Source organism: Phocoena phocoena, chromosome 18 (assembly GCF_963924675.1).
Source record: "Phocoena phocoena chromosome 18, mPhoPho1.1, whole genome shotgun sequence".
NCBI classification, from domain to species: domain Eukaryota; kingdom Metazoa; phylum Chordata; class Mammalia; order Artiodactyla; family Phocoenidae; genus Phocoena; species Phocoena phocoena.
The window spans coordinates 7268496-7280837 of NC_089236.1; the positions used below are offsets into that span (position 1 = coordinate 7268496).

General features: G+C 44.5%; 1 protein-coding gene across 1 annotated transcript; it reads right to left on the bottom strand.

Moving 5' to 3' along the window:
* Nucleotides 1–800: 800 nt before the first annotated feature.
* HMGB1 (high mobility group box 1) lies at nucleotides 801–7014 on the bottom strand. The gene is made up of 5 exons (XM_065895801.1): nucleotides 6872–7014; nucleotides 4569–4732; nucleotides 4202–4347; nucleotides 3535–3709; nucleotides 801–2502 (listed from the first exon to the last, which is right to left on the bottom strand). The coding sequence occupies exons 2-5, from the start codon at nucleotides 4716–4718 to the stop codon at nucleotides 2326–2328; spliced, it is 648 nt and encodes a 215-aa protein (XP_065751873.1). The 5' UTR covers nucleotides 4719–4732; nucleotides 6872–7014; the 3' UTR covers nucleotides 801–2325.
* Between the last annotated feature and the right edge of the window lie 5328 nt (nucleotides 7015–12342).

Genomic DNA, 12342 nt, shown 5'->3' on the forward strand with positions numbered 1-12342 from the left:
TTATACCCCGTAGTGCTGTAACTATTTCTAGACATTAAAATAGTTCCTATGCATTAACTTTAAAAAAATCTGTTATGCCTCCCACCTCCATTTACTTGAGTTTTGAACATCCAAGTTTCAGGTTATACTGCTGAAATAGTAAACAGAGCTAGTATGTTTTCAGATTGAAAAGGGATTTTGTCCATGTCTTCCTGTCAAGATCTGAATCCAGTTAACCCAAAAAAACCTGTTCCCGCTCTCAACATCTTAACAGTAGCTGTCACAAGACACCCACTGAAGTTCCTTGAGGCAGAATTCATTTTAACTGGATCACCTACTAGCAATAAACAATGATTCTTCAGCTACAGCAAACTTCCATGTAAATGAGAGATAATTACTTGTTCCCCTTGACTAAAAAATCTGATAAATTTTGACACACTTTCAGCCCCTCTACTGCGGTCCTCTCCTTTTCTCCTTAAGAAAACTTAAGTTTAGATTTATAATCACTATTCCTGCTTTTTATTTACATGTGCCTTGCTTTAGAACACTATCTTGTTTAATCCAATAGTCTGAAAGCAAAATTAGTTTTTCCTGATTTATGTAAACAGCAGCCTATGAGAACACATGGAATGTTTCACAAAAATCTTCTTTTATCAGCCCATTAACCTATTTACAAGGGTAAAGTGAGTATTTTTTAAGGGATAAACTTTGCCCGCCCTTACACTTATTTAAATGTTGCTAAGAGGTATTAACTGAGAATAAGATTAAAATATGTATATAACAAAACCTTAAAATCTTAAGTGAAAGCCATTTAACTAATATTTAAAACCTCTGCAATTATTAGTTTATTAGTATCATCCAGGACTCAGATGTTCAGTATTCCTCCTGAAATTACATAAAACAAATGCAAATGGAAAGAATCCAAGTCAAAATTATATAACAAAACAGCACTCCATCACAAAAGCGTGTAAAATTACAAGAACGCTATTTTAAAACACTGGCACTTTAAGAGAACGATAATCTCAAAAACCACAAAATTGCCAAATTGTTCCCTAAACTGTTAAGCAGATAAACATATGACCCTGATGAATGAGCTTGAGTTTTGTAGAGAAAAATCAAATTCAAATAAATCAGGTAATTCACACTGAAATACAAAGCTTGTCTTCCTCCCTCATGTCTACTTCATTTATAAAGGGGCAAACCATAATATAGGAAAATATACCCGATTTAAAATGTGGTATACAATTTTAAAAGTTGGCCCATTAAAAATACCTTTAATGGAGGATCTCAAGTTTCCTAAACAATCCACATTTAGATAAATAGGAGAAGACATTTACAGCCAGCACTTTTTCTCCAGAGCCTTTGTTGGGACTAATTATCAACAACAACAAAAAAACGTAGTATGGCAGTCTTGTATTTTAAGCTCACGCTTTTGGGGATACATTCTCAGTCTTAAACGTGGGAACTGCAAATATAACTGCCATTACATGGTAATGGGAGTTAAAGGATGTAGAGTCCTCATGTAAAGATCAGAACATACTTTTCTATTAGTCCTTCAAGGACAGACTTTCAAAATGTTCGATTCTAATAATCCCGTGCTGTAAGTAGATTGGTTACCTTCACTTTGTAAATGAACCTGGGCTATGTGACATCTGATATCCACCGATCAAGATTTGAGTTTCAGTTATGGATGAAAACTGTCTCAATTAAACTTTTATTACCCTCATCATGAGTATGCAGGGTGTGTACACGAAAGCTTTTTATCAGCTAACTATACGAAAGATAAACACTGTAGTAATTCGTGTGATCCAAAATGGGCAAAAGCAAAAGCCTAGCTTCCCCTTAGGAAGAAACTTTTCAGACCTATGAAAAGGACAACAATACTAATAAAAAAAATTGTATTTACTTAGAAGCATTCAGAATGTCAACAAAACAGCTGCAACTTTTCTTTTTTTTGCAATTACAGAGTGGTATTCAGTTAACAGAACAACAATTATTTCGTATAAGCTGCATCAGAGACAACTGAAGATGAAAAAACTACCATCCCCATATATAACTAATTTGTGCTGTGCACCAACAAGAACCTGCTTTAAATTTCCATGCCAATTTACAACCCCCATACTGTACCAGGCAAGGTTAGTGGCTATTGAAAATACCACCAGGACAGGGCTATCTAAAGACACATTCGGTAGTGTGTTAACTATACAAAAAAAGACACTGTACAGTTTAAAAACAAATCTTACACAGCCTTACATTTCAATTTTTTTCTTTAAAAGGAGTGAGTTGTGTACAGGGGGGTTAAATGCTTTATAGACAAGAAAAAAAAAAAACTGCGCTAGAACCAACTTATTCATCATCATCATCTTCTTCTTCCTCTTCATCCTCTTCATCCTCCTCCTCCTCCTCATCCTCTTCATCTTCCTCATCTTCCTCCTCTTCCTTCTTTTTCTTGCTTTTTTCAGCCTTGACGACTCCCTTTTTTGCTGCATCAGGCTTCCCTTTAGCTCGGTATGCAGCAATATCCTTCCAAAATAAAGGCAGGAAGAAAGTGGTTGGAAAGACAAAACAGTTAAGGAGAGAAATAAAAGTAACATGGCAAAACTTTATGAAAAAACAAGGACTCAGATACACTAAAATAACACATTATCTGCACTCACATCTGTGGACTTTCAGAAACACACGTAAAAATATTATAATTGTAAATAATCCATAACTCATGGAATGACACGGTTTGACATTAGCATTATGCCTCACTGAAGTACAACCATGTACCACATCCTAAGTTCAGTTTATTAAAACTAGGATGTAGAGACTGATTAAAGGGTAGACACTGCCACCTTCTGAATGCAAAAACGCATTCTACAGGTTTATACTGTCAGACCCTAATCCATAGTAGAAAATCTTGTCTTAAAAAAAAAAAGTTATTTGCCACTGAGCATGCAATTAGGTTAAGAAACATCTAGAAATAGATACATTTCTCCAAAATGACTAAATAAGCTAAACTCTAACTTTACTTTTAATATTTCAACTCAAAGTATAGAGGCTACAGCTTTTTCTTATTTTATTATATCAATTTACTGTACAGATCAACAAACTCATAACTTTCTAAGTTTTTGTTTTTTTTTTTTTTTTAAATCTAAGGGAGGGAAAACATAAATGTTTCAGGGTGCTTATGAACAATACAGGTTACGTTACTTGGTCCAGCCTATTTTTATGTTGCGTGCCTCATCACTTAAAATACTTAAATCATTTGACTCAAAGCGACTACCAAAATCTTCATAAATCTGGATACCGGAGAATAACAAAACCACCCGAGTCAAATAATGTTGTCAAACAACAGTAACAATTTATTTGATCTTCTACGTTCTTTAAAACATGGAAAGGGACTTAAGAGTACAGCCAACGGCACGCTGCATAGCTGTTATACTTAAAACTGCATTGCACCTCAAACTCTTAGGAATCGTAATAGGAGATTAAGATGCAGTACCAAGTACAGTCATTCATCTAACACCTGGCGTACCCTTTCATCACCACACCAAGCCAATCCATACTCACCTTTTCGTACTTTTCCTTCAGTTTAGCAGCCTTCTTCTCATAGGGCTGCTTGTCATCTGCAGCAGTGTTATTCCACATCTCTCCCAGTTTCTTTGCAACATCACCAATGGATAGGCCAGGATGTTCTCCTTTGATTTTTGGACGATACTCAGAACAAAACAAGAAAAAGGCCGAACTAAAAAGAGAGATTTAATTTTAGAATTGTAGGTTTACTAACAACTGTGTTGTACTGCTGTATAAAAGCTGCTTCTAATTTCTACCACATATTTCACCGGATATAAATATTATGAAACGCTAAATATCCCTCATTAAACTTAATTTACACAATGATCTAACTTATGACACCACTAGCTGAACAGACACTATTTATTAGCGTTCCAAAAGAACATTCTGCAAATTACTCTCAGACTGATGGTATTTCTCAGGAAAGAAAAGAATCAAAATTAAAATTACACTTAGGAGATATATTGGGTGAAGGAGGCCAGAATCCAATTCCACTGCTCTAACTAAAACTGCCATCCAACAGGAATTTTATTTACAAAATTTAAACATACCAATGTGAGTTAGCGAAGAAACTTTGATTACGGACTCCACAAGGTGGCTTGCTAAATTTGTCTGATTCTACTGCAAAACACTCCTTGAAAACAAAAACGGGCAAGATACTTACGGAGGCCTCTTGGGTGCATTGGGATCCTTGAACTTCTTTTTTGTCTCCCCTTTAGGAGGGATATAAGTTTTCATTTCTCTTTCATAACGGGCCTTGTCCGCCTTTGCCATGTCTTCAAACTTTCCTTTCTCTTTAGCAGACATGGTCTATAAAATAATAACTCGTAAACTTAACTCGACAACGAAGTTTTAACAAGTTGTACTCTTAAGTATTAAAATGAACAAAACCAGTGTCCTTTGCTGAATATTTAGCAGCCTGTTCCAACACCACCGCTCGCATTATGCAAATTGCACCGAGGCTTTTTAAAAATCCCAATTTGGACTTCACCCTTTAGTACCTCCTTAGTATTTGTTTTAAGCCCTCTTACCTTCCACCTCTCTGAGCACTTCTTAGAAAACTCTGAGAAGTTGACAGAAGCATCTGGGTGCTTCTTCTTGTGCTCCTCCCGGCAAGTTTGCACAAAGAATGCATATGATGACATTTTGCCTCTCGGCTTCTTAGGATCTCCTTTGCCCATGCTTAATTATTTTTCTAAAAAATAAATGAAAGCGTAATGTTAACAATGAAATTTACGGCATTTAAGAGCACTCTAACTCCTTGGGGAGGGAATGAAAAGCAAGGCACTGGTTGTTTAACCCGGCAGTGGCATTAACCCCTCATAATACCAGAGAAAATGGCAGTGATAGTCAATTCCTAGAAAAGGCTACACCAGGCGAAAACCGGTCCTTGAGTGTGATCTCCAAAAAGTGGACACACAGTGGTATACTCACACGGCGCTTGTTACTTCGCCGCCTGTATCTGTTCTGGGTGAACACCCAACCGGTCATTTAAAAGAAACAAAGAATTAAATGCAAAAAAAACCCGTTTTCAATCAACAAAACCAAAGGTCAGAAAAGCGACGCTGCCGATTCACGGCTCTGCGCTACGTAAGGAACAAATAGGTGAGAGCCAAAGCGGGCAGACCTCTCCGGATCGCGGGCCACGTCCGCGGCTCACCTAAAGCTGTCCCAGGGATCACTGTAAATACTCTCGGCATAAAAGTTTGCCGGGGGGAGGGAGCGGGAGGCCCGCTCGGGCCCGGGCTGGGGGATGGCGGCGCTATCTGCGCGGCTGCCACCGCCAGGCAGCTTCCTTTGCTATCGGCTTGGCCCCGAGACGCATTTCGGTTCTGACTAAACACGTCCGGTCTGAAGTTTCTTCGAGTAAACAAGGATGAGGGACAAAAGCCACTCCTGCTCGCTGCTCGGGCTGCCCCCCGCCCCCACCAGGGCAGTATTTTTTTTTTTCCGAGCCGTGGAAGTCGGGGCGCCGCTCGGGGAGGGCTCCGCACACCTTCCCGCCACAGGCCCCCCCCAGGCCGCCCGCCCACTGCGGGGCCGCGAGGGGAGGCCGCCCGGGACGGCGGGGCCGCGGCCCGGCCTCCGGGCCCGGCTCCCCGCCCCGCGCGGCGCCGCCACGTGCGCCCGGCCGCCCGCCGCTCGCGCAGGCCTGCCGGCCTCCCCCATTTTGTCGGCTCGGCGGAGGGAGCAGCCCCGCTCGAAATGGGGGCTGGCTCCGCCCGCGGCCGCCGGGGCCGGCGCGCACGGAATGGCCGCTGCGCGTCTTCCCCGCCTGCGCCGCCGCCGCCGCGAGGGCGAGCGCGAGCGAGAATATGGCTCCTTCCCTTTGTGTGTGTGTGTGTGTATGTGTGTGTCTGTGTGTGTGCGCGAGTGAGTGTGTGAGAGTGTGAGTGCGAGCGCAGGCGGGCGGGGTGCGCGCCGCGCTCTGGCGCACACACTCGGCCATGACGGCCGGGGGGAGGGGCGGGGGGCGCGCAGCCGGACCCTCCCCCCGCCCGCCGCCCGCGGGGGGGCCGCCCCGGGAGGCGCCCCCGGCCCGCCGCTCCCCTTCTCCCTCCGCGCGGGCCGCGCGCCCCGCCGCCCCCGCACGGGCGACGCGGGGCTGTGAGAAGACGAAAAAAAAAGTTGCCTCGGAACTGCTGCGCCCAGCTCCCCCGCCCGCGCCCGCCCGCCTTGTTTTCTCTCCAGCCAGCAGCGCCGGGCCGAGTCAGCCATGTTCCAGCGAGCGCCGCGGCGCCGCTCCCCCCGCCGCCGGGCCGCCGCCGCCGCCGCCGCCGCGCCCGGGCACTGGCTCGGGCTCGGGCTCAGGCCGGCGGGCCCGGCCCCGCGCCGCCACCCCCGGCCCCGGCCCCGCGCCGCCGCCCGCCCGCCCGCAGCGCCCGCCGCCCGCGCTTGCCCGCCGCCGGCGCCCGGCTCTGCGGCGGCCAATGCAGCCGTGAAGCGCCGCCCGCCCGCCCGGCGGCCCGCCGCCCCCCGCGCACGCCGGCCGCCCGAACGCTCGGCCCGGGGGCCGAAAACACGTTAAAAATTTTTTTTAATGAAAAAAAATTTTTTTGCGCCAGTCAGCGCGGACGCCGCCGGGGGTGGAAACTCGCGGGGCTCGGGGCTCGCGGCGCCTCCGGCGGCCCGGGGGCCGGGGCTCCGGCGCGCGGCCGGGCTCCCGGCGCCCGAGGGGAGGCTCGCTCCGTGCGCAGTTCCCCCCACGGTCCCCCCTCATTTGCCTTTGTGTGGATCCTGACCCGCCGGCTCCCGGCCGCGGGGATCCGGCCGCCGCGCGGGCTGGGGAGCTGCCGGAGGCGCTCTCCCCGCCGCGGCGCTGCCCCAGACTCACCCTCCGCGAGGCACAGAGTCGCCCAGTGCCCGTCCGGCTCTCACTTGCCCCGGCGCTGTCTCTATGGAGCTCAATGTACTGCAATGGCTGTGAGAGCGGGAGCCAGACGCAGCCTCCTCACTCTCTCCGCTCTGTAACATTACTCTCCAGCCAGCGCGGCTCCTATTGGCTACCGCCAACTCACGGGGCTCGCTCATTGGCCCGATACCTCCCATTGTCCTGACCAGAGCCCGTTTGCTATTGGCTGTCTCCGGGGACACGTCATCAAGGATTGAAACAGCGCGCAAATCTGAATGTGTGTGTATGCCGGGCAGAGAGGCTGAGGCGGGAGAGGCAGAGGCAGAGGCAGCAGCTGCTACGGGAAAGCAGAGCTCTATGGTGTATGTGTGCGTGTGTCTAACCCAAGCCAGCCCCACGCCCGAGCGGCCGCCCGAGCGAAAAGGGCCTGACTTTTCCACAAGTGTCTCCAGCTCCTCAGGCAAAAGAGACACCCACAGGCCTCCCCCCCCCTTCTCACCCCAAACTCACTTCCAAAGCCGTTAAGATAAGAGGCCCCAGACTTTTTAACAGACCTTCAAAAGTGAGAGCGACACGATGAGATCACGGCCCCTGAAAACCGGGGTTTCTGCTCGTGCAGAGGGGCGAAGGCAGCCAAGATTCGAGCTCCTCGGCAACATATGGTTGCATTACACTCTAGATCTTTGGGAAGGCAGGGCTTTTCCTATAAGAAAGTGACACGATCCAGTCAGCCGGCTTTAAAACACCCCTTTTCTGGGCTCCTAAACCCGTACCGTCAGGCTTGCTGAGCAGCTGAAACCTTGACTCACCGAACAGGCATTTAGTTTCACCCTTTTTCTTGGTTTGATCGAGTTTCACAGCTCGTCTAGAACTTTTTATTTAAATACAAAGCACGGTCTCAACTTCCTGGAAATCAAATGATTATTCCATGTAATTAAAGCACACAGCCACTTCGTTTTGATATGGGGTACTCTAGCAGGAAATGTTCGCGAGGGCCTGCTAGAATTAGCAAATTCATTAGAGACCACCTTTTTAACTGTTGGGCTGTTTTATTTGACTCGGTGTGGATTACTGTTATAATCAAACGAATCCTTGTGATGCTATCTTTCCCTCCCATCACACCACTTAGTGCATCCATGTAACTGCTCTAGGATTACAGGAGTTGTAGGTATACTGTTACCCGGAGGATTAGATAGAGGCAGAGAGTGTGTTTCTCTAACTCACCAAGCTGGCGGTATTAACAGCCATACTTATTATGTCTGTAAAGAAAAATCTGCTAGCTATAATAGCCAGTTCTGAAGACTCTACGGTTATATCAGCCCTTCATGAAACTATTATCTATTCCTCTGTAGTCTGAGCAGACCACACCCCTATTCAGTTATAACAGACTTCCCTTTTTTTCACTCTCTGATGGTATGTTTATACACTTCTAAACCCACCAGCCAATTCTTCCAAATGTAACAGACCAAAGTTAAAATCACTCATTTTATTATGTTAATTTTGTTTCATATATCCAGTCTAAGCATCCATAACATAATGTATTTGCTCAAATTTATTAAGCTATTTGAGAATAGACTTAGAGATAACCTCTCCTGACCTTTGATGTTAATGTTTATTCCTTTTATTAAAAAAATACATAATTGGTCTCAAGGATTATAGTCTTGGTGAATGGACAATGCATGTCATATGAACATGAAAAAGTATGATATTAAGACTATATAAACTAGTATAATGTACACTCGGCGTTTAAAAAGCAAACATCTAAAGTTAACTGTTATATTGCTACCTTCACACATATTTACTTTTCTTTACTTCCCTCTATTAATCAAATTTTATGCTTTCTTTAAATCTAGGTATTTATTTCAATTCTGTTTTATCTTCTCGATGACTATATTGCAAAATATTCATGAGAATTATCCACACTATAGATGGCATCCGTGATATCAAAATTTGAATATTATCTGAAGATAGCACTAATCGGTATTTTCCAGGAGCAGTGTTGGGTTTGCCCTGGTACAACCACTTTTTTTTTTTTTTTGGACAACCACTTTTTTAGGTTCTTTTACCAGTTGTCTCTAATAGCTTACTCCTACCAGGGTAAGTTTATGGTCACAGAACAACTCAAGAGCAATGGGTCCACACAGGTGTCTATTTCAGCAGGATGGTATGGTGAATTACAGGCACCGGATTTAAATAAACCTGGGTTCAAATCCCGGCTCTGCTACTTACTAGCTGTATGATCTCTGGCAAGGTTTTTTTTTTTTTTACTCCTTTGTGCTTCCAATCTCTCAGCTATAAAATGGAAGTGATCACGGGCTTGTTGTAAAGATTAAACTTTTTCTTCAAAGGTTTAAAATTATGTTATGCAGACCTCTTCAAACCCATGACTTAGAAAACATCAAGTGCAGTTAGTTAGCCTTGAGTTTTTCTTCATATTTTAATTTTATATGAGGGCAGTGGTTGCAAATTAAGTTTTGTTTTTTTTTTTTAATTTTAGCCTCAGACAGCACTAAATCCTCATCCAGTCTAGTGATGGTGCCTTCAGTTATTCCCAAGTATAACAGAGGCCACGTCACAGACCATTAAAACCTGCACTTCTAGGCACATTCCTCTTATTTGCTTTTTGTGATACAAAGGGAGGAACATAAAAAGCAGAGAAACTTTTTAAGTAAACCCTACAACTTCTAGCTCTAACCCTGCAACCTTAACCTAACCTGCAACCTTAACCCAACCCTGAACCTACGTTCACTTCTTTTATTATGTTAGACCCTCTCCTTCTTCAACATGAATCATTAGCCACAAATTGGCATATATTTTACTTTAGGGTTATTGGGTGTTTTAATCCCAACTTACGAAGTTATCTAATTCAAAAAGCCTGAACACTCTCTCCCATGCCCAATTTAGCCGACTAAATTACAGATCGTCATGAATATGGGTTATACCCCTCCTGGAGCCTGCCTCTAGGATAGGAGAAGTACCTCTCTTCTGGAATCTCAAAATATTCTGTACATTAATTACTGTGCTCACAATTGTAATTATCCAGTTATATGTCTGTTTGTCCCACGGCAATGCACCCCTTAAAGGCAGGAATCCTATCTTATCTTTGCATCCCAAGCACCTAGCAGGGTGCCCGGCATACAGCAAGCAGTAAATAAAGTCTGTTGAATAAACGATTTAACAGCTGAAAGAGTACTTACTGCAAATTATTGTTTTAATCTTCCTCTTCCATCTTTGGCGATAAACATTGGGGTATTTCTAAATCAGAAGGCATGAAAATAGAACAATAAGTAAATGTTAGGATTAATACTGAGGAAAGATGTCAACTGCACCTCATTCTTATAACTTAAAAAGAGGGAGATGGAGTTGGGGGCTAAGGGCAATTGCAAAGAAAGACAAACGCATATATTTGTAGTTATTTACCAGCTCCCAACTAGGCCAAGGTTATTCCTAGTTGGATACAGTGAACTATGGCAAGCCAAATAAGAATTTATCACAGAAAACTGCAAGAATGTCTGCCCAAAGGTTGTTTCCAGTGGGCCTTTGAAACAACTCTAATGTAAAAAAATACAAAAAGCAGACAGGGGGCTGTAAGTCTTTGGCTGGAGGATATTGATTCCTCCTCATGCAATGAAGCCTAAAGTCAAGTTATATGAATTCTCTGTTGTCTCTCCTTCCTAAAAAGGGCCAGTTTCTGAAAAGGAATAGAAATTGTAAACTGAAATGTCTGACGAGGCCAACCACACTAAGGGTCCTGTACACTTAAAACCTTCTTCTTCTTTCTTTCTTTTTTGGATGCTAACAATAAAGGAGAGGAATTCAGGTAGAGAAAAGTGTACAGGTTGTGACCTAGGACACTGAGTCCCACCCCTCAATCTACCACGTGTGCCCTCGGGTAGCCACTAAGGTCTGTGCTCATTTCCCCAACTCTTGCTTAGAGGTAGCGATGCTTCATCTCACTTGCAAGGACATCACAGGATTAAACAGATGGGCACAAAGAAAGACCCGAGGAAGGCAGAGAGGTGGTGTTATTATATCTGTCAGCGCGTGGGGAAGGGGAACCTTGTCCTGGCCTGCTTAAGTACTTCTGCCTAGGCCTGAGTCTTCTGTGCCAATGTGGCTTGCAGGTGGGGAAATCAGTGGCTTCAGCTGCGGGCAGCATTGATGGCTGAGGCAAAGAAAACGGTATGGAAGTGATTTTTTTTTTTTTTTCCTGGGCTGTGCTCTGCGGCTTGCAGGATCCCGGTTCCCTGACCAGGGATTGAACCCCAGCTCTCCACAGTGAAAGCACAGAGTCCTAACAACTGGACCGCCAGGGAATTCCCGGAAGCAAATTTATACCAATAATATCTCTAGAATTGTAATATTGCACTGGTGAATAAGGAAGAAAAATTACACCTTTTCTTAATAAGGTTCCTGTTCTCTGGTTAGCCAAAGAATGGTACACATGAAGAGGGGGACACTCATTCGTAAAAGCTTTTATAAAATGATGATCTAAATTCAGAAAAGATCAGTGTTTTAGGTCTTGATCTCAAGAGCCACATCAACAGGCCAAATTCAGGTGCCCTATTAGAAGTGCCATAAACCTTAAAAACAAATGTCTTAGCTCACCTGCTAGGATGGCTACGATCAAAAAGACAGACACGGGGAGCATGAGTGAAAATGGAGCAATTGGTGGCATCACACACTGCTGGTGGGAATGTAAAACGGGGCAGCCGATTTGGAAAACAGTCTGACGGTTCCTCCCAAGGTTAAACATAGAGTTACCACGTGACCCAGCAATTCCACTCCTAGGTACGTACCCAAGAGAAATAAAAACATGTCCACACAAAAACCTGCACATAAATGTTCACAGCAGCATTATTTGTAATAGTCAGAAAGCAACCCAAATGTTCATCAACTGTTGAGGGGATGAATAAGATGTAGTGTATCTTTGTGATTGAATATTATTCGTCGATAGACTGGAATGAAGTAGTGACACATGGTACAACATGGATGAACCTTGAAAACATTAGGATAAGTGAAAGAAGCCAGACACACACAAAAACCCCCACATATTGTAAGATTCCATTTATATGAAATGTCCAGAAGAGGAAATTTATAAAGACGGAAAGTAGATTAGGGGTAGCCAGGGGTGGAGGATGGGGGGGGGGGTAACTGCTGGTGGGTGTGGAGCTTGTTTTAAGAGGATGAAAATGATTTAAAATTAGATCCTAGTAATGGTTGCGCAACTCTGAAGACACCAAAAATCATCAGATCGTACGTATGTGAATTATCTCTCGACAAAGCTGTCTTTCAAAACACGAATGTTTTATGAAACAAACACAGAAAGGGACGACGGATCGCTACCCACTTGCTAATTTTGCCCCGTACTTTCCTGCTGCCTGTGGCGTTTAACACCTGAAAAACGATGCTCTTCCTCTTCATTCGGTGGAAATTTCTTCTATGCGCGGAGT

Excerpts from the sequence above, each read along its gene's own strand:
- HMGB1 (XM_065895801.1), bottom strand. The coding sequence starts at position 4,718 with ATGGGCAAAGGAGATCCTAAGAAGCCGAGAGGCAAAATGTCATCATAT. Across the intron at positions 4,348-4,568 it reads AGTGCTCAGAGAGGTGGAAG|ACCATGTCTGCTAAAGAGAA; the intron begins GTAAGAGGGCTT and ends ATTATTTTATAG. Across the intron at positions 3,710-4,201 it reads AATGCACCCAAGAGGCCTCC|TTCGGCCTTTTTCTTGTTTT; the intron begins GTAAGTATCTTG and ends CTCTCTTTTTAG.